The 21,248-nt window shown below is 41.6% G+C and overlaps 1 protein-coding gene across 7 annotated transcripts in view; it reads left to right on the top strand.

Annotated features, from left to right (window-relative positions):
- The window catches only part of RHBDL2 (rhomboid like 2), a 52,769-nt gene that overhangs the window by 23,357 nt on the left and 8,164 nt on the right, over nucleotides 1-21,248 (top strand). For all 7 annotated transcript variants that reach the window (XM_040469706.1, XM_040469701.1, XM_040469702.1 and 4 more), the window contains 4 exons: nucleotides 82-348; nucleotides 4,015-4,163; nucleotides 7,473-7,585; nucleotides 20,875-20,975. In XM_040469706.1, the coding sequence (XP_040325640.1) occupies nucleotides 103-348; nucleotides 4,015-4,163; nucleotides 7,473-7,585; nucleotides 20,875-20,975 (609 nt within the window). In that variant the 5' untranslated portion in view covers nucleotides 82-102. The remainder of the gene's footprint in view (nucleotides 1-81; nucleotides 349-4,014; nucleotides 4,164-7,472; nucleotides 7,586-20,874; nucleotides 20,976-21,248) is intronic.

Below are 21,248 nucleotides of genomic sequence, written 5' to 3'. Positions count from 1 at the left end.
GTACCAGACAGCTCAGGAAAGATCTGTGGCCCAAGGACTATAGAGTCATCTGTTTTTCCTTGACATTCATGTCCCTTTTAGGTGGAGGGAAAACCCAGGACAATGGCTGCTGATCGCGATTTGGAGATAGAGGATGTGACTCTGCATTTGGATGGAGACATGAAAGGAGAGCTGGAAGAAGAGAAGGAAATGCGAGAGGACGGGGGAGGTAAAGATCCCTTCAAGAATAAAAAGGTCCACAGGGTTGTCTCAAAATGGATGCTCCCTGAAAAGGTTCGAAGAACATACTTGGAGAGAGCTAACTGCCTCCCACCCCCTGTGTTCATCATCTCCATCAGCATTGCTGAGGTGAGTGAGGTGGGTGGTGGGCACTAGTGCAAGTACCCTTGGGGAGTTGCAAACACACGGGGGCTTCGATCACATCTAGAGAAGAGAAGAGAGCTTGGTGGTGGCAGGCACAGCCCACGCGGAACTCAACTTCACCCTCTCTGAAGTCTCCTTAGGTCCTTCCTATGTTCCCAGTCACTTTCAGCCAACGGTGAGTTTTATTTTTCAAGCAAGTCCCCTTCCCAGCTGTGACTACTATTTCTGTGGCTTCATTTCATTTTAGTTGTTGGGCCTTTAGAAACCAAATAATCTTGGGGTCACAGATTGGTTTGATCTCATGAACTGATCGGTTCTATAGACTATAGGCTGCCGCCACATTTCAGTAGGGAAAAAAAGAATGGAATCCTCTAATGATGTCTACTGTGGTAGCATGTAGTGTGTTTTCAGACTCTAATCAAGTAAGCCCTTTTATTTTCCAGAAAAGAGTACAAGGCTCAGAGAGGTGGAATGAATTGCCCAAGGTCACATATGTATGACTGGGCCAGCACTGGGCTTTTCCTGAGCCTCATCTTACCTACCTTTTTCTCCTACACCATGATGTCTCATAAAGAAATTGGCAGAAGATGCATGTGTGTGGGGTGTGACTTCAGGGACATTAGGAAGTCTCTGATCATTCCCACTGATGTCTCCACTTCCTTATCAAGAATGGTATTAGTCAGGGTTCTTTAGAGAAATAGAAGTAATCGGGTGTATACACACACAAACACACACACATTATCCATCCATCCATCCATCCATCCATCTCTACATAGATATGGAGAGAGAACTTGATTGATTTTAAGGAATTGGCTCATGTAATTGTGGAAGCTTGGCAAATTCAAAATCGAGGGTAGGCCAGCAGGCTGGAGATCTAGGGGGATAAGAGTTGTAGTTGTAGTTCAAAGGCAGTCATACTTTCCCTCAAAGGCAGAATTCCTGTTCCCTCAGAGGAGGTCAGTCTGTTCTATTAAGGCTTTAAACTGATTTGTTGGGACACCACGCTATGGAGGGTAATCTGCTTTACTCAGAGTCTATTGATTTTAACATTGATCTCATCTAAAAAATATCTTCACAGAAACATCCAGAATGATTTTGACCAAATATCTGGGTATCATGGTCTAGCCAAATAGACACATAAAATGAACCGTCATAGGGACCTGGCCTCTTATGGTTCAGATAAAGAAAAGGGTAATGAGTAAACACTCCTGGCACACTTTATCAGGTTATCCTTCCAGCCTATGGATTGGCTGGCCTGCCCATGGTCCAATCAGGTGTGTGAGTGCTGGGGGTCTGGGGGAATTGGGGCATAATAGGATAAGGTCACGTGATACGAAACATGACTGTTGTAGTCAGTGTTGTGGAAAGGGCAGTTTTCCCAGGAAGGGTTGTAGAGTGGGTGCTAAGATATCTGTCTCTCACAGAAAGATCAGTTTCTTTTTAAAAAATCATTGATTGATTGATTGATTTTCAAGTAATCTGTACAACCATTGTGGGTATTTGTCTCTCACAGAAAGATCAGTGTCTTTTTAAAAAACTATTTATTTATTTATTTATTTATTTATTTATTTATTTATTTATTTATAAGTAATCTCTATACCCAATATGGGGCTCGAACTTAGAACCCTGAGGTCAAGAGTCTCATACTCTACTGACTGAACCAGCCAGTACCCTGAAAGATCAGGGTTTTTTTTTTTTTTTTTTAATATTTATTTATTTGTTTTGAGAGTGAGAGCGAGTGAGAGAAAGACAGAGAGAGAGAGAGAGCAAGTGGAGGAGGGGCAGTGAGACAGGAAGAGAATCCCAAATAGGCCCCGAGCTGTCGGTGCAGCACTCTGCATGGGACTTGATCCCACAACCATAAGATCATGACCTGAGCTGAAATCAAGAGTTGGGTGCTCAGCTGACTGAGGCACACAAGTGCTCCAAAATCAGTTTTTAAAATAAAAGCTTTATTTTTTTTAAATTTTAATTATTTTATTTTATTTATTTATTAAAAAAATTTTTTTTTAAATTTTTTTTAATGTTTATTTTTTTTTTGAGACAGAGGGAAACAGAGCACGAGTGGGGGAGGGGCAGAGAGAGAGAGGGAGACACAGAATCTGAAACAGGCTCCAGGCTCTGAGCTGTCAGCACAGAGCCTGATGCGGGGCTCAAACCCACGAACCATGAGATCGTGACCTGAGCCGAAGTCGGATGCTTAACCGACTGAGCCACCCAGGCGCCCCTAATTTTTTTATTTTAGAGAGAGAGAGCACGAGCAGGGGAGATGGGCAGAGGGAGAGAGAGAATTTCAAGTAGGCTCCATGCTGATGTGGGGCTCAATCCCACAACCTTGGTATCATGACCTGAGCTGAAATTAAGAGTTGGATGTTCAACCTACTGAGCCACCTAGGTGCCCCTTAAATAAAAGTTTTTATGTATGTATGTATTTAAAACATTTTTTTTTGAACATTTTAATTTATTTTTGAGAGACAGAGCATGAGTGGGGGAGGGTCAGAGAGAGGGAGACACAGAATCCAAAGCAGGTTTCAAGCTCCAAGCTGTCAGCACAGAGCCTGACACGGGGCTTGAACCCACGAACCGTGAGATCATGACCTGAGCCGAAGTCAGTCGTTCAACCGACTGAGCCACCCAGGCGCCCCTGTATGTATGTATTTTTAAATCTTTCTTGTTTTAATGTTTAGTTTTTGAGAGAGAGAGAGAGAGAGAGAGAGAGAGAGAGAGAACGTTAGCAGGGGAGGGGCAGAGGGGGGGGGAAAAAGGGGGGGGGGGGGGGAGACAGAGGATCCAAAGCAGGCTCTGCACTGAGAGCAGATAGCTGGATGCGGGGTTTGAACTCACAAACCATGAGATCATTACTTGAGTCTAAGTTGGAAGCTTAACTGGCTGAGCCACTCAGGCGCCCCTTAGTATCAATTTTTACTAGCTTTTCCATTAATGTCCTCTTTCTATCCCTTCTGTATCCTGCAACCCAGAGTTATCACATTCAGTTGTCATGTTCCCCCAGTGTCCTCTAATCTGTGACAGTTTCTCAGGCTTTGTTTTCATGACTCTGATAATCTTGAGGAGTATGGGCCAGGTTATCCCCTGATTCGGGCTTGTCTGATGTTTTTCTCATGATTAGACTGGAGTTATGGGTCTTAGGGAGGAACACGCAGAGGTGAAGTGCCTTTCTCATCCTATCACATCAGGGAGTAGGGGACCTCCACATGACGTCCCTGGTGACGTGAGCCTTCATCACTTGGTTAAGGTCGTGTTTGCCAGGCTTCTCGGCTGAAAGTTACTATTGTTCCCTTTCCCTATTCTTTGGAAGCCAGCAATGACTTAATATTACCGTGTAAATGAGAGACCAAATGGGGATGGAAAGATGAGGGCAGAGGGTATTTAAGGGGGGTAGGGGGCTCAGAAAGCATTTTCTTCATATTTGGTGTGGGGCTGCTCCTACTCACTGGAGGAAGTAGGCTATGACCACGGTTACGTGGGCAGATATGCAGCAGGGAAATTTAATTCCTGTCATCTTTTGAGCACTTGCTACGGAATGGCCCCCTTGAGAGCTAATCATTTGGAACCAAGGTAGTGCCCGTGGGCTTTAATGGGGCCACTCTCTGCAGAAGGTGGTTAACATTCTTGTCTGCCCCTCCCGGTCAGCTGGCAGTGTTTATTTACTATGCTGTGTGGAAGCCTCAGAAACAGTGGATCACCCTGGACACAGGCATCCTGGAGAGTCCCTTTATCTACAGTCCTGAGAAGAGGGAGGAAGCCTGGAGGTTTATCTCCTATATGCTGGTGCATGCTGGGTAAGGAATGCTATTAAGTCACTGACGGAGGAGGTTGACTGTGAGTACTCGTCACCCCCAACATTTGGTTGGTGCTTTATTATTGATAAGACACTTACATGTCCATAATCTAGCCGGATCCTCACAGGAACCCTAGGAGGCAGGTGTTATTACTGCTGCGTCGTGTCTGAGGCTTAGGGGACGTATTGCTCGCGCCAGGTCACGTGGCCACGTGGCAGAGCTGGAACCTCAACCCATTGGTGCTAACCCCCAGTCCAGTGTACTTAGTGTTGCGTATGGCTGCCTAATACTGGTAATTATATAGGAACAGTAATGAGAAGAGACCCGATCATTACTCAACCACACGTATGTTCCCATACGTATGTTGTTTGATGTTGTTAAAATGTTCCCTTTAGGACATGAATCATCAGTCCCTCCCAACCCACCCCTGCCACACACTTAAAAAGAATTAATTCATGAGCATTTTGCTGAGTGTATAGTACTGTTTTATTCCATCTGGAATAATACAAGCAATGGGCATTGGTTTTCGTTTATAGCTTCTTCTACGCTAGTAGTCTTTTTATGACCTCACTCAGAACCCACGACTCAGAACCCACTGCAGACAGTGAGCAGCTTGCTGCTGGCCCCCACCCTCCCCACTGAACGCCTGGGGCTTCAGATGAGGCCAACTTCACCTATGTGACCTACCCAGCCCTGGACCTTGAAGGATGACTCTGGCCAATGGCTAAATAGGTATCCATGGCAGGACACAGGGCTCAGAGGCTTGACAAGTCAAGGACAAAATTGCTAATTGCTCAGTTTCTATGGATACTTTCAGTTTGGTCTTCCATCTACCACGTTCTGAACAAATGTGGTTCCTGTACCACATTTAAATTTTATTATGAGGGGGACAGTCAGTTAAATAGTAATGCAAGGCCACATAGTATTACAGAGTAGTTACTTAACATCTTGCTGCCTCAGTTTCCACATCTGTGAAGTGGGGTAGTAAGTACCGACCTCACAACGTTGCTGTGATTAAATGAGACAACGGTTATAATGTCATTTTTGCAGTGCCTGATACATAATAAGACCCTCAGAAAGACTTCTCAAGGAGGCATAGGACAGGTCACATATGGGGTTGTATAAGTTAGGAATGCTTTTGGATGGAAGTAATCAAAAATCGAACGGGGGCCCGAACAAATGGAGGTTAATTCTTTACCGTATAAGAAGCCTAGAGGTATGTGGCTAATTCATCAGTTTAATGAAGCCAAGACTCTTAGTTCTATGCTGGCATCTCTGCTTTTCCCTGACCTTTCTCTCATGGTTGCCAGTCGGCAGCTGTAGCTTGGTATTAAAAGCAGGAAGGGGAAAGGTAGTACCAGGTGCTGGTGACATCAATCCCTTTTGTCAGGAAAGAAGCTCTCTTACCAGTCCCCCGTCAGCGCCACTCTTACCTGCATCTCATTAGCCGGAACCATGAGACACAGCTACCCCTAGCTAAGAGAGGTTGGCAAAGTCAACATTAGCTCTTCCGGCATCACTACGGGAGGCAGACAAGTGGTAATGAAATGGATATGGGATTAGCTACTGTAACATAAACAGAAAGATGGAAAGATTGGGATGGGGAGGGTCTCACAGATGACATGTATTCAAGTTGTACCTGGAAGGGTAGATAAAATTTGGCTGAGAAAAGTTGGGATTTCTATTCCGAGTATATGGCAGGATCTCATCTTTATGCCACTTCTACTCTTGCTATTGAGCCGCAGAAAGAATGCTGAGGGTGATTCTTTGTTTTTTGTTTTTGGGTTTTTTTGGTTGCTGTTGGTCACTTTATCCTCAAGCTGTTCCCAAAGGATAAGATGAGATGGCTTCCTGTGACTTTGCTCAAATTCACAAAGTGCACGTATTTCCAAATGCTCTTTCTGAGGTCTCCTTAAGGCTAGTGTAACTGTCCTTGCTAGACTATTTTGTGCTGAATTACATGTTACTTCTTGGATATCTTTGGAGATGACTTGGACAGTGATAGTTGTGGCTGGGTGCACATGTGGCCATGGAGGTAAGTAATCTGTTCTGCAGGGTGTGCCCTGAGAACCTCTGCTGGGTAATTTGTTAAGTAAATTATAACCCCAAAACACAATCCCTAAAACAAATATGAAAGCTCTTGCACTTTGTGGAAGATCCAACACCTATTTTGTTTAAAAAAAAAATTTTTTTTTTACATTTATTTATTTTTGAGAGACAGAGGGAGACAGAGGGTGAGCAGGGGAGGGGCAGAGAGAGAGGGAGACACAGAATCCAGAGCAGGCTCCAGGCTCCCAGCCGACAGCACAGAGCCTGATGCAGGGCTCGAACCCATGAACCGTGAGATCATGACCTGATCCAAAGTCAGATGCTTAACTGTCTGAGCCACCCAGGCGCCCCCTAACCTTTTTGGTTTAACCTGAAATCTCCTTAAAAAAAAAAAAGTCTTGTGCTACATAGCAACTAAATTAAGGATTACTGTTAATATGGGAATGTACCAAAATACATTCAGAGATTCTCCAGAGATACTTGTGGAGTTTGACAAGCAAAAGAATACGAACTTTTTAAAAAAATATTTTTACCTATTTAAAAACTATAATAAAAACCACCTGTATAGTCAGTTATGTTCTATGCAAACTGTAGTAATGGGAGATACTAAATTTAGCTAATATTACTGGGTAAACTTTCTTTTTCATTTTGGTAAGCTTTGTTTTTCGACTTTTTAATGTAGAAGTGGGAATAGGGGTTTCTCTTGCCATCTCTATTTTATTAAAGAATAGCCTAAGATTGCAAGACTGTTGTTTAAAAACCTGAGCCTGGCTGGCTCAGTCTGTAGAGCATGTGACTCTTGATCTTGAGGTTGTGACTTCAAGCCCCATTTTGGGTGTGGAGCCTACTTTAAAAAAACAAAAACAAAAACAAAACAAAACACACTATTGAAATTTAAACTCAATATGAGTGAATTAGGATTTTCTCAATACCATGCAACTGAAACAAAATCAGATGCTGGGGCTGACGTAAGATGGCAATTGTCATCTAAACCTAAATTCAAGTTTATGTTCCCTAAGCTAGCCTCATCACTCTCTGTTTGACATTGTCAGTTACTGTTATAAAATAGAACCTATAAATGTATACTTCTAAAATGTCCTTTAATCTTACATATTGAAGCTCCGTGTTGAGATTTTATTTTTAAAAAGTCACCTAAAAAAATTAGAGAATGGAATTTGAGTTAAGCAAGTCTGTAACTACCCTGTTAATGTCCCAAAGAAATAACTATGTGGGTTACTCATAATGTGTTTGTCTCCACAGAGTTCAGCACATCCTGGGGAATCTTGTTATGCAGCTCATGTTGGGTATTCCCTTGGAAATGGTCCACAAAGGCCTCCGAGTAGGGCTGGTGTACCTGGCTGGAGTGATTGCAGGTTAGTGTTCTGAGGGTAATACAGAATCCGTGTCTCTCAGGAAGCAATAAACAAAGCAAAAAGTAATAAACATTTCAGTCAAGATTTATTGCACTCCTAGTCTGTGCTAGGGAATTTGATAAGCGTTAGAAATAAATTAATTAGGGGCGCCTGGTTGGCTCAGTCAAAAGAGAATGTGACTCTTGATCTCAGGGTCATGAGTTTGAGCCCCATGTTGGGTGTAGAGATTACTTAAATAAATAAAGCTTTAAAAAAGAAAAAAATAAGTTCGAGGGTTGCCTGGCTGGCTCAGTCAGAAGAGCATGTGACTCTTGATCTCAAGATGGTGAGTAAAATAAACTCAAAAAAAAAAAAAAAAAAAAAAAAGTTGATTAGAATTAAAATATTTGAGGTAAGGTAAGTAGATAGAGGGGCGCCTGGGTAGCTCAGTTGGTTGGGTGTCCGACTTTGGCTCAGGTCATGATCTCGTGGTTCCTGGGTTCGAGCCCCACGTCGGGCTCTGTGATGACAGCTCAGAACTTGGAGCCTACTTTGGATTCTGTGTCTCCCTCTCTCTCTCTGTTCCACCCCCACTTGCACTCTGTCTCTCTCTCTCTCAAATGTAAATAAAGATTAAAAAAAAAAAAAGCAGATAGAGGGGCACATGGGTGGCTCAGTCGGCTAGGTGTCCAACTCTTGATTTTGGCTCAGATCATCATCTCATGGTTTTGAGATTGAACCCAGCCAGCATCAGGCTCCATGCTGGGTTGCAGATTCTCTCTTTAAGATTCTCTCTCTCCCTCTTTCTCTGCCTCTGTTCTGCTCATGAGCTCTCTCAACAAAACAAAACAAAACAAAACAAAACAAAACAAAACAAATAAGCAGATAGAAGTCGTTGTGCCTGTCCTCAGGTATTTCAGTCAGACACCGTTTTGTACAGTTGGAAGTCATGTGTAGTTTGGTGTCCGGGTACATATATTGGGGAGAGACCTACAGCCAGATCATGAAGGCCCAATGTGTCAGACTAGTGATCATGGGAAGTAACATGAGCAAATTTCCATTTAAGAAGGAAAGCTTGAAGAGAATGTAGAGAAGAGCTGGAGGGGCCCAAAACTTCAGTAGGAGCTAGCAGCATATGCCTGTGATCTCTGAAACTGGGTGTGCCTTAAGATGACCCACTTTGATCTGAGCAGAAAATATTAGAATTTCCATCCATCCACTTATTTATTTATTGTAAACATTTTTTTTTTAGTTACACTTTTTACATCACAGTTGTAAGAAATAATACCTAGGGATCTCATGTATCCTTTAACCAGTTACTCCCAATCGTAACAGCTCGCAAAGTATAGTACAGTATCACAACCAGGAGATCCACATTGAGACAGCCACGGTGCAAAACAACGGATTCCTCACGTTGCATTTTTACAGCCATACTCTCTTCTTTCCCACCCCACACTCTCTTTCACCCCTGACAACCACTAATCTGTTCTCTATTTCTGTAATTTTCTCACTTTAAGAATGTTGTATGAATGGAATATATATGTATATATACATATATATACATACATGTGTGTATATATATATATATATATATATATTCCATATATATATTCCATATATATGTATGTGTGTGTGTGTGTGTGTGTGTGTATTCACCTTTGGGATTGGCTGTCTTCACACAGCATAATTCTCTGGAGATTCATGTGGGTTGTTGTATATAGCATTAGTTCATTCATTTTTTTTTTTGAACAATTAAAAAAATTTTTTTAAGTTTATTTATTTATTTTGAGAGAGAGAGAGAGAGAGAGAACAAAGAGGGGAAAGGCAGACAGAGGGAGAGACAGAATCCCAAGCAGGCTCCGTGCTGATAGTGCAGAGCTGAACATGTGGCTTGAACGCATAAACCGTGAGATCATGACCTGAGCCAAGATCAGGAGTCAGAGGCTTAACCGACCAAGCCACCCTGGTGCCCCAACAGTTCATTCATGTTGATTGCTGAGGGGTATTCCATGGCATGGATGTACCACCATTTGTTTAACGCTTCATTCGTTGGAGACTACCTGGGTTGTTTCCAGTTTGGGGCTATTACAAATAAACCTGTTAGAAACCTTTGTGTACAGGTTTTTGTGAACAGAAGTACAGAGTTTTGTGAACATAGGTTTTCGTTTCTCTGGGATAAATGCCCAAGAGCACAGTTTTTAGGTTGTATGGTAGTTGCATATTTAGTTTTTTAAGAACCAGCCAAAATGTTTTCCAGAATGGCTGTTCCATTTTGCATTCCTCCCAGTATTGTATAAGTAATTCCGTTCTCCACATCCTCACCAGCATTTGGTGTTGTCACCTTTCTTATTTTTAGCTGTGCTCTGTGTAGTGATATCATGATCTTAATTTGCTTTTCTCCAATGACTAATGATGTTGCACACCTTTTTGTGTGCTTCCTTGTTATCTGTATAACCTCTTTAGTGAAATACCTGTTCATGTCTTTTGTCCATTTCCTAATTAGATTTTTTTATTTATTTATTATTTTTTTTAATTTTTTTTTTTCGTTTATTTATTTTTGCGACAGAGAGAGACAGAGCATGAATGGGGGAGGGGCAGAGAGAGAGGGAGACACAGAATCGGAAACAGGCTCCAGGCTCTGAGCCATCAGCCCAGAGCCTGACGCGGGGCTCGAACTCCCGGACCGCGAGATCGTGACCTGGCTGAAGTCGGACGCCTAACCGACTGCGCCACCCAGGCGCCCCTAGATTTTTTTAAACCATTGAATCCTAAGAGTTCTTTACATACTCTAGATCCTAGCCCTTTACTGAATATGTAGTTTAAAGGTACATTTTTCTCAGTGTGTATTTGTCCTTGCATTGTTTTAATAATCTTTCATGGAGCAGAAGTTTTTAATTTTGATTAACTCTGATTTATCAATTTTTCCTTTATGAATCATGCTTTTGGTCATATCTAAGAATTCTTCACTGGGCCCTAGGTCCTGAAGATTTTCCATTATCTTCTAAAGTTGTAGTTTTACACTTTATATTGAAATATGTGACCCCTTTTTGAATTGGCTAATTTTTGTATAAGATGTGAGGTTTAGATTGAGATTCTTTTTTTTTTTTTTTTTTTTTTTGATATCCAATTACTTCACAACAATTTATTGAAAATTCTACTTCCTTCATTGAATTTTTTGGGCCTTTGTCAAAAATCAGTTGGCTGTATCTGTAAATAAATAATAAATAAATAGAAGTATACCTTTGTACTTCAGGGTTGTGATATTTAATGAGGATTTTAAAAAAAGAATGAAGCTTATTTTAAAAATCTGCTCATTGAAAGATTTTATAAGTTATTTTGATTTTTTAGAGTGGTTTTAGGTTCATAGAGAAATTGAGAGGAAGGCATAAGGATTTCCCCTATACCCCTTGCCCCCCCCCTACATGCATAGCCCCCCATCATCAACATCCCCCAACAGAGTGGGCATGTGTTACAATTGATGAACCTCCATGGACACATCATAATCACCCAAAATCCAGAAAAAAAGTTCACTCTTGGCATTGTACATTCTATGGTTTGGGATAAATGTGTAAAGGCATGTATCCATCATTTTAGTATCATACAGAGTATTTTACCTGTCCTAAAAATCCTCTGTTCTCCACTATTCACCCCCCACTCCCAACCCCTGGCAACCACTGATCCTTTTACTGTCTCCATAGTTTTGCCTTTTCCAGAATGTCAGATAGTTGGAATCGTACAGCATGCAGCCTTTTCAGGTTGGCTTCTTTCACTGAGCAATATGCATTTACGTCTTTTCCTTGTCTCTTCATGGCTTGATACACATTTTTGTACCATTAATAAAGTAGAAATGATTTAAAAATATCATGTAGTCAATGTTTCATCCTTTAAAAATTCTATTTTTATATTAAAAAAAATACTAGTCTATGAAAGAAAACCAATAAAATGTACCCACCATTAACAAACCTGCATTAGTATAGTAGTACGTATATACACGTACTAAGTCCATAAATAAGTTCAGATACTTCTACTGCAGTGGGTGCTTGTATAAGTTTCCTGGGGCTCCTATAACAAAGAATCACACATTGCATGGTTTAAGCAACAGAACCACACTGCCTCACAGTTCTGGAGGCTAGGAGTCTGAAATCAAGGTGTCATTAGGGCCATGCTCTCCTCTGATACTGTGGGGGAGAATCCTTCCTCTCTTCCCCCTGGCTTCTGGCCGTGGCCATCAGTCCTTGGCACCCCTTGGCTTGCAGACGCAGGTGTGTGATCTTTGCCTCCACTGTCACGTGGAGTTCTCCCTTCATATGTCCCAGAGGAGTGGGGCCACAGAGCAGGAAGCATTCATGAGATGTGTTAAAGGCATAGAACTGGCAAATGCTTAGTGATACAGCTCACCATCCTGCTTCCCTCCTACTTTTGTGGATTCTGTTTTTCGACCTTCTGTTTCCATTGCTGCGCACACCTGTTTTTCCATTCCTGTGTACATCCTTGGAAACCTTTGTGCTGATGGGGTCCTGCCTGGCTCTAGCATCAGTGCCCGTTTCCCCTGCAGCTTGATTTCAACGTGTGGACTCAGCCTTTCCTCGGTTTCAGAGGAGGGACAGAAGAGAGAAGGTGAATAACCTGTTCACATCCTCTGCCTATTTTTGCAACAGCTTTTTGGCAGGTATCTCTTTGCCATTCCAGTCTACCCTTCACACTGTTGGCTGGGTCACCTTCCTCAAGCATAGATTAGATGGTATTATTTGCTTCCTAGAACATTGCCAGTGCCCAGAAGAAAGTCAAAACATCCAAGATTGCTTGTTACCCTCCACTATGTGGTCCCATTGCCTTTCACTTCTTCCCTTTTCTTGGAAAGCATAATCTTTATTAATATTCCAAAAAAGAAATTATACATGAAGAGGTTAGGGGGAACTTGATGTAAAATGTTTTTTTTTTTTTAAATAGTTTTTTTGAGGTATAATGAACAGACAAAAATCGGTACATATTTAATGTATACAACTTGATGAGTTTGGAGATAAGTACACACCGTTGCTTTTTTTCTAGATTCCTTAATATGTCAAATAACTTTCGTTTCTCCATCCTTGCTCCTGGCAAAGGTGGTCCACGGAGCAGCAGCATTGGTATCACCTGGGAGCTCGTTAAAAATGCAGACTATTGGGCTCCACACCAGACCCACTAACAGAATCTGCATTCGAACACATCCACAGGTGACTTGTATGCACATTTAAGACTGAGAAGTGCTGTTCTGCAGTCCCACCCGTGTTCCCCAGGCTGGCTGATCATCACATCACCTAGAGAGCTTGTCCTAGCTAAAGCGACCCAGATCCCACCCAGATCTACTGAATCAGAATCTCTGGGCATATGGCCCTGGGATTTGTGTTTTTGTCTTGTTTTCTATTTAGTGGGGTATAATTAACATATAATAAGCTGCACACATTTAAAGTATATAATATGGTAAGTTTTGATATGTGTATACAATCAGGAAACTATCACCACAGTGAAGATAATAGACATATCCATTGCTCTTTATGACCCTTGGGAATCTCTCTCTGTTGCCCCTCCTTGTCCCTTCCCTGGCAGTTACTGATCATTATAGATTAATTTGTATTTTCTAGAATTTTATATAAATGCAATCATAGAGTATGTACTCTATTTTTGTCTGGCTTCGGTCCTTTGTCATAATTATTTTGAGATTTACGCATGTTATTCCATGTATCAATAGTCGATTCCTTTTTGGGGCACCTGTGTAGCTCAGTCAGTCGAGCGTCCAGCTTTGGCTCAGACCATGATCTCATTGTTGGTGGGTTTGAGCCCCATGTCAGGCTCTGTGCTGACAGCTCGGACCCTGGAGCCTGCTTTGGATTCTGTGTCTCCTTCTCTCTCTGCCCCTTCCTGCTCACACTCTGTGTGTCTCTCTCTCAAAAATAAACAAACGTTAAAAAAATTGTTTTAAATAGTTGATTCCTTTTTATTGCCAGGGATATACCACAGTTTGTCCATTCTCCTGCTGATGGATATTTAGGTTGTTTTCAGTTTGGGGCTATTGCAAATGAAGCTACTTAGAACATTTGTGTGTATCAGATCGTTTTTTTTGGGGGGGGTAACGAAAGTATTTGTATAATCAAATATTTTTGGGTTTCTTGGGTAAATACCTAGGAATGGAATGGCTGGATCCTATCAGAGGATATGTTTAACATTTAAGAGACTGGTAACATTTTAAAGTAGATTTACTGAGATGTAAGTCATGTATCATACAATTCATTCATTTAAAATCTATAATTCAGGGATGCCTGGGTGGCTCACTCAGTTAAGTGTCCAACGCTTGGTTTCAGCTCAGGTCATGATCTCACGGTTTTGTGGGTTCAAGTCCCACATTAGGCTCTGGGATGCCAGCACAGAGCCTGCTTGGGATTCTCTCTCTCTCCCTCTCTCTGCCCCTCCCCCACTTGTGCTGTCTCTGTCTCTCTCAAAATAAATAAATAAATAAACTTAAAAAGTATATAATTCAATGTGGGGTTTTTTTTTTTTAATTCACAAGGTTATATACCCATCATCACAATTGAATTTTACAACATTTTTGTCTGCCAAAGAAACCCTGTACCATACCCCCTTCCCCAGCCTTAGGCAACCATTCATCTACTTTCTGTCTCTTTAGATTTGCCCATTCTGGATATTACATATAAATAGAATCATGCCCTATACGGCCCTTTGTGATTGGCATTTTTCACTTAGCATAATATTTTCATTGTTCACCAATGTTGTAGCATATATCAGTGCTTCATTCCTTTTTATTATTGAACAATATTCCGTTGTGTGGTTGTACCACATTTTGTTCTACTCATTTGTCAATTGATGGACATTTGGGTTTGTTTTCACTTTTTGGCTATTATGAATAACACTGCTATGAACATTTGTGTACAAGTTTTTGTGTTGCTTTCTTGGATATATATCTATAAGTGAGATTGTTAGGTTATGTGATACCTGGTATAGTTCACCCTTGAACAACTTGATGGGTAGGGGCACTGACCCCCCTCACACAGTTGAAAATCCACATATAACATTTGACTCCCCCAAAACTTAACTACTAATAGCCTACTGTTGACCTGCAGCCTTATTGATAACAGTCAAATAATGCATATATACATACATACATATGTATGTATATATGTTAAGCCTTTATTTGATACAGAGACAGAATGTGTGGGTGCACGAGCAGGGGAAGGCAGAAAGAGAGAGAGGGAGTGAGAGAATCCCAAGCAGGCTCCACACTCAGAGCAAAGCCCATGAGATCATGACCCAAGCCGAAATCAAAAGTTGGATGTTTAACTGACTGAGCCACCCAGGCACCCCCATATTTTGTATATGTATTATGTACTGTGTTCTTACAATAGAGTAAACTAGAGAAAACATCTTGGGGTTGTGGGTTTGGGCCCCACATAAATAAAACTTAAAAAAAATCATAAGGAAGATAAAATACGTTCACGGTACTGTACTGTATTTAATGGAAAAAAAAATCTGCATAAGAGTGGACCTGAGCAGTTCAAACCCGTGTTCTTCAACGGTCAACTATAGTACCATTTTGTACCTCCACCAGAAGGTCCAGCTCCTCTACATTCTCAGCAACACTTGGTATCATCATTCTTTTTAATTTTAGCCAATCTATTGGGTATATAATGGGATCTCACTGGGTTTTAATTTGCATTTCCTAACAATGATGGTGAACATCTTCATGCACTTGCTTGCTATCCACATGCCTTCTTTGGTAAAGTATCTGTTTAAATCTTATGCCCATTTAGAGGCACCTGGGTGGCTCAATCAGTTGACAATCTGAATCTTGAGTTTGGCTCCTGTCATGATCTCAGCTTGTGAGACTGAGCCAGTGTCAAACTCTGTGCTGATCATGTAGAGCCTGCTTGAGATTCTCTCTCTCTCTGCCCTCCCCCATGTGCATGTGCTCTCTTTCTCTCTCAAATTATATTTAAAAAAAATCTTATGCCCCATTTAAAATTGGATTGTATTTCTTATTATATATAATAATGTATATTCTGATTGTAAGTCTTTCATCAGATATATGACTTGCAAATATTTTCTCCTAGTCTGTTGCTTGTCTTGTCATGCTTTTAATGGTATCTTTTGAAGAATAGGAGTTTTAAAGTTTCGATGAGGTATGATTTATCATTTTTCAAATATTAGGAACTGTGCTTTCAGGGTCAGCCCTTGCACATTTTGGGGGGATCAGATTTAACTCCATATTGCATATTTTTGATGTGCTGTGAATGGTACTGTTTAAAAAATTTTCCATTTCTGATTCCTCATTGCTATGACATAGAAATAAAGTTGATTTTTTTTTTTTTGTACATTGATCTTCTATCCTCCAACGATGACAAATTCACTTATTATTTCTAGTAGTTAAGTAGGTAGGTAAACTGTTAAACAGGTATCTTCTACAGGGCTCCTTATTAAATTAATTAATTAATTAATTAATGTTTTTATTTATTTTTGAGAGAAAGAGACACGCAGAGTGCGATTGGGGGAGGGGCAGAGAGAGAGGGAGACACCGAATCCGAAGCAGGCTGCAGGGTCCAAGTTGTCAGTACAGAGCTGGACCTGGGGCTCAAACTCATGAACGGCGAGATCATGACCTGAGCCCAAGGCGGACACCCAACCGCCTGAGCCACCCAGGCGCCCCTTTTCTACAGGGATTTAAGTAATAAGTCAAAATCTTGTGGGTTCGACCATGTTCTTACCACTTCCGGTGCCCTTCATTCCTTTGTGTAATTCCGTATTTCCATCTGATGTTTTTCCTTCTGCCTGAAGATTTCCTTTAACATTTCTTCTATGGGTCTGCTGGTTATCCATTCTTTCAGCCTTTGTGTGTCTGAAAAAAGTTCTTATTTTGCCTTCACTTTTGAAATATATTTTTACTAGGCATAGAATTCTAGCTTGACTGTGCTTTTTGTTCAGTAGTTTAAAGACAGTGCTCTCCTATTTTCTCATTTGCATTATTTCCAATGAGAAATCTGCTACCTTTGTTCCTCAGTATGAAACATGTCTTTTTACTCTGGCTGCTTTTAAGATTTCCACTGCTTTTGAACAATTTGACTTTGTAGTGACCTGGTGTAGTTTTATTCATGTTTCCAGTGCTTAGAATTTGTTGAGATTCTTGGATTGGTGGGTTTATAGTTTTCATAAAACTTTGGAAACATTTTGGCCATAATTTCTTCAATTATTTTTTTCTGTACGTGACTTCTCTCCTCTGCTTTGGGGACTCTAATTATGTATTTAATAGGCTGCTTAAAATCGACCCACAGATCATTGATGCTATATTTCTTTTTAAAAATATTATTCTCTGTGTTTCATGTTGGATGCTTTTACTGCCATATCTTCATGTTTGCTAATCTTTTCTTCTGCAATGTCTAATCTGTAATTAAACTCAACCAGTTTATTTTTTTTTCATCTTAGACATTACAGTTTTCTTTGTTTTTAAAAAAATTTTTTTTTTTCAACGTTTATTTATTTTTGGGACAGAGAGAGACACAGCATGAACGGGGGAGGGGCAGAGAGAGAGGGAGACACAGAATCGGAAACAGGCTCCAGGCTCTGAGCCATCAGCCCAGAGCCCGACGCGGGGCTCGAACCCACGGACCGCGAGATCGTGACCTGGCTGAAGTCGGACGCTTAACCGACTGCGCCACCCAGGCGCCCCAAGTTTTCTTTATTTTTAAAGGAAGTTTTATTTATGTACATAATTAATCTCTACACCCAGTGTGGGGCTCGAACTCATGACCCTGAGATCAAGAGTCACATGCTCTTCTGACTGAGCCAGCCAGGTGCCCCAAGACACTGTAGTTTTCATCTTTAAAAGTTTGAGTGTTTTATATCTTGTATGTCTCTACTTAACTTTTGAACATATGGTATACAGTTGTAATAATTATTTATTAGCATTATCTGCTAAAACTTACACGTGTCAGTTTGGGGAGGTGCTTTATATTCCTATAAATATTCCTTGAATGTGTTCTGGAACACGGTTACTTGGAAGTAGTTTGAAACCTTGATAAGATTTGCAAGGTGAAACTGTGTTTTTGAGTCATGTTTAGTGCTATTACCCACTACTGGTGCAGGACTCTTCTGTGTACTTTAACCAATGCCCCAAGAATTATGCAGTTTTCTAGCTTGGAAAGTTACTTAGCCTCTCTGGTGCTGTGAGAGCAAAGCTACTTACTCTTCCTTTTACTCCTTTCTGGTGGAACTTTCCTTGGCTCAGGTAATTTCCTCACATGCTTCTCTCTGTGCAGGTCTTTTCCTCTCTGGTGGTCTCTCTTGCAAATTCCAGCTGCCTAGCACTATCTGGACTTTATTTATTTTTTAGTTATTTAATATTTGTTTTACTGTTTATTTTTGAGGGGGGGAGAGAGAGAGAGAGCACGTGAGAGCAGAGGAGGAGCAGAGAAAGAGGGAGATGCAGAATCTGAAGCAGGCTCCAAGCTGGAGCTGGCAGCACAGAGCCCGATGTGGGGTCTGAACCCATGAACCATGAGATCATGACCTGAGCTGAAGTCTGACGCTTAACTGACTGAGCCACCCAGGTGCCCCTTATTTATTTATTTTTAATGTTTATTTATTTTTGAGAGAGAGAAAATGCGAACAGGGGAGGGGGAGAGAGAGAGGGAGACAGAGGATCTGAAGCAGGCTCCAAGGTGTCAGTGCAGAGTCCAACATGGGGCTCGAACCCTTGAACTGTGAGATCATGACCTAAGACAAAGTTGGACACTCAACCTACTGAGCCACTCAGGCACCCTACTATCTGGACTTCAAACTCTATCTCATCAACTTAAAGTTCACTGAGATCTACCTGGATTCCCCCTTCACACATTATAGCCTGTAATCCTCTCTCTCAAGGCAGTAAGCTGGGCGATTGGAAAATTCAGCTCATTTATTTCTTGCCTCTGAGGGTTTACTGTCCTTTCTCATCTGATGTCCAATATTTTGGAGATCACTGTTTCATTTTGTCCAGTGCTTTTAGCTGTTTCAAGCAGGAGAGAAAATCTTATCCTTGTTACTCCATCATGGCAGAAGTGGACATTTGTATCTGTATTTTATTTTATTTATTTTTTCAAAGTTTATTTATTTTGAGAGAGAGAGAGTGACTGAGTGGGGGATGGGCAGAGAGAGAGAGAGAGAGAGAGAGAATCCCAAGCAGGCTCTGTGCCACCAGCCCAGAGCCTAATATGAGGCTCGAACCCACGAACCATAAGATCATGACTTGAGCTGAAGTAGGTCGTGTAACAAGTTGAGCCACCCCGGCACCCCTGTATCTGTATTTTATTTTATTTTATTTTTTGAGAGAGAGCATGAGCGGGGGTGGTGGTGGTGGCGGGGCAGAGGATCCGAAGTGGGCTCTGCCCTGACAGCAGTGAGCCTGATGCAGGGCTGTAACTCACTAACCGTGAGATTATGCCAGAAGTCTGACGCTCAAACGACTGAGCCACCCAGGTGCCCTGTATCTGTATTTTAAAAATAAATTACTCGTGTGATTAAGATGCAATCACTCCAATCCTAGTCTGAAGGTTAACATTTGAGGACCACTGCCCTAACCCTACTGGACTCAATGATCTTTAGTCATCCATATACTTTGTTTCTATGCCTTTGCTTTCCCAGTTCCCTAAGTTCTGAATATTTTCTCCTCCTTTGTTTTCCTTCCAAATCTTAAAGGTATTTTAGGGTTTTTTTTTTTTTTTAATTTTTTTAACATTTATTCATTTTTGAGAGAGAGAGAGAGGGACAGAATGCTAGCAGGGTAGGGACAGAGAGAGAGGGAGACACAGAAACTGAAGCAAGCTCCAGGCTCTGAGCTGTCAGCACAGAGCCTGATGTGGGGCTCGAACTTCCGAACAGTGACATCATGCCCTGAGCCGAAGTCGGTGCTTAACCGACTGAACCACCCAGGCGCCCCAAAGATATTTTAGAGTTTAACCAAAATGTTATCTCCTCCTTCTCAGAGTGCCAGGGCCTCCACACCTCTGCTGAAAAAATCATTCCTTCCTAAGTGCTTCCATAGCAAATTCATTACATTTAAGAAATCACAGTAGTTGTTTTATTCTGCACCTTATGGTAATTGTTTACTCCCCTGTTTGTAGGATTCCTAAGGCCACTTTGTCTTTCTTGCACGAAGTAGGTATTACATAGTATCCTAAGGAATGAAGGCGAGTCTTCAAAGCAAAAAATCGAGTAGTAGAACCGAGCGGTACAGAGAGAACGTCTTAGAGTTTGCATAAAATGGTTTTAATTTTTTTTTCCAACGTTTATTTATTTTTGGGACAGAGAGAGACAGAGCATGAACGGGCGAGGGGCAGAGAGAGAGGGAGACACAGAATCGGAAACGGGCTCCAGGCTCTGAGCCATCAGCCCAGAGCCCGACGCGGGGCTCGAACTCACGGACCGTGAGATCGTGACCTGGTTGAAGTCGGACGCTTAACCGACTGCACCACCCAGGCGCCCCTGCATAAAATGGTTTTAAAGCCTTGTTTGGGTTAGTAAACAGTTTCATCTTTCTTGGTGGATCTGATTGAATGCTGTGTTGAGAAGGGTTCCGAGGCCACATCTTGACTCCATGAGGAAGCTAGCCATTAGATAACAAAATGTTGGAATATCGGGGAGCCTGGGAGGCTCAGTCGGTTGAGTGTCCGACTTTGGCTCATGGCATGATCTCTGGGTTCATGAGTTTGGGCCCTGCACCAGGCTCCCTGCTGTCAGGGCAGAGCTTGTTCCCTTCTCTCTCTGCTCCTCTTGCTTTCTCTCTCTCTCTCTCTCTCAAAAGTAAACAAACATTTTAAAAAATGTTGGAATGTCTCAGGTATTTTGATAGTTTTGGCTAAAGGTATGCAATATTTTGAAACAATAACCAATAAGTACATAACACGTCACGCAGTGTTTACATCAACTAATTTACTTCCCCGACAATGCATTGAGGTAAGTTCTATTAATATCTCCATTTTTTAGGGAAACGAAGGCGCAGAGAGGTTAAGAAACTCGCTCAAGCCACACAGCTGGTGATTCTGGCTCCAGAGCTCCAGAGTCTGTGCTTTTTGTTCTTGTTATTCTGTCTTCATGTTGTTTAACATTTCAGAAAAAATGGAGGTAGTTAGCCCACACGTCTATACCTTTATAGTATGGAAGGGACAAACAGAATAAATTTGTTGCTTGTTAATATGGTAATGGTCCAAATGTCCCAACTTCTACATTATAGATTTGTTTTTCATGATTCTTATGGTTATGTCTGATCCTTTGTGTTTTTCTTTCTTTAGGGTCCCTTGCCAGCTCCATTTTCGACCCACTCAGATATCTTGTGGGTGCTTCAGGAGGAGTCTATGCTCTGATGGGAGGCTATTTTATGAATGTTCTAGTGGTAAGAACTTTGGGAATGGAATCTATGGACTTTTTTCTTTTCTTTTTTTTTAAAATTTTTTTTCCCACATTTATTTATTTTTTGGGGGGACAGAGAGAGACAGAGCATGAACGGGGGAGGGGCAGAGAGAGAGGGAGACCCAGAATCTGAAACAGGCTCCAGGCTCTGAGCCATCAGCCCAGAGCCTGACGCGGGGCTCGAACTCAGGGACCGCGAGATCGTGACCTGGCCGAAGTCGGACGCTTAACCGACTGCGCCACCCAGGTGCCCCTG

This window comes from Herpailurus yagouaroundi, unplaced genomic scaffold, assembly GCF_014898765.1.
Source record: "Herpailurus yagouaroundi ecotype Mexico unplaced genomic scaffold, PumYag 77, whole genome shotgun sequence".
Lineage (NCBI taxonomy): Eukaryota > Metazoa > Chordata > Mammalia > Carnivora > Felidae > Herpailurus > Herpailurus yagouaroundi.
Note: the sequence above shows the minus strand (reverse complement) of the source record. Positions and strands in the feature narration are given on the sequence as shown.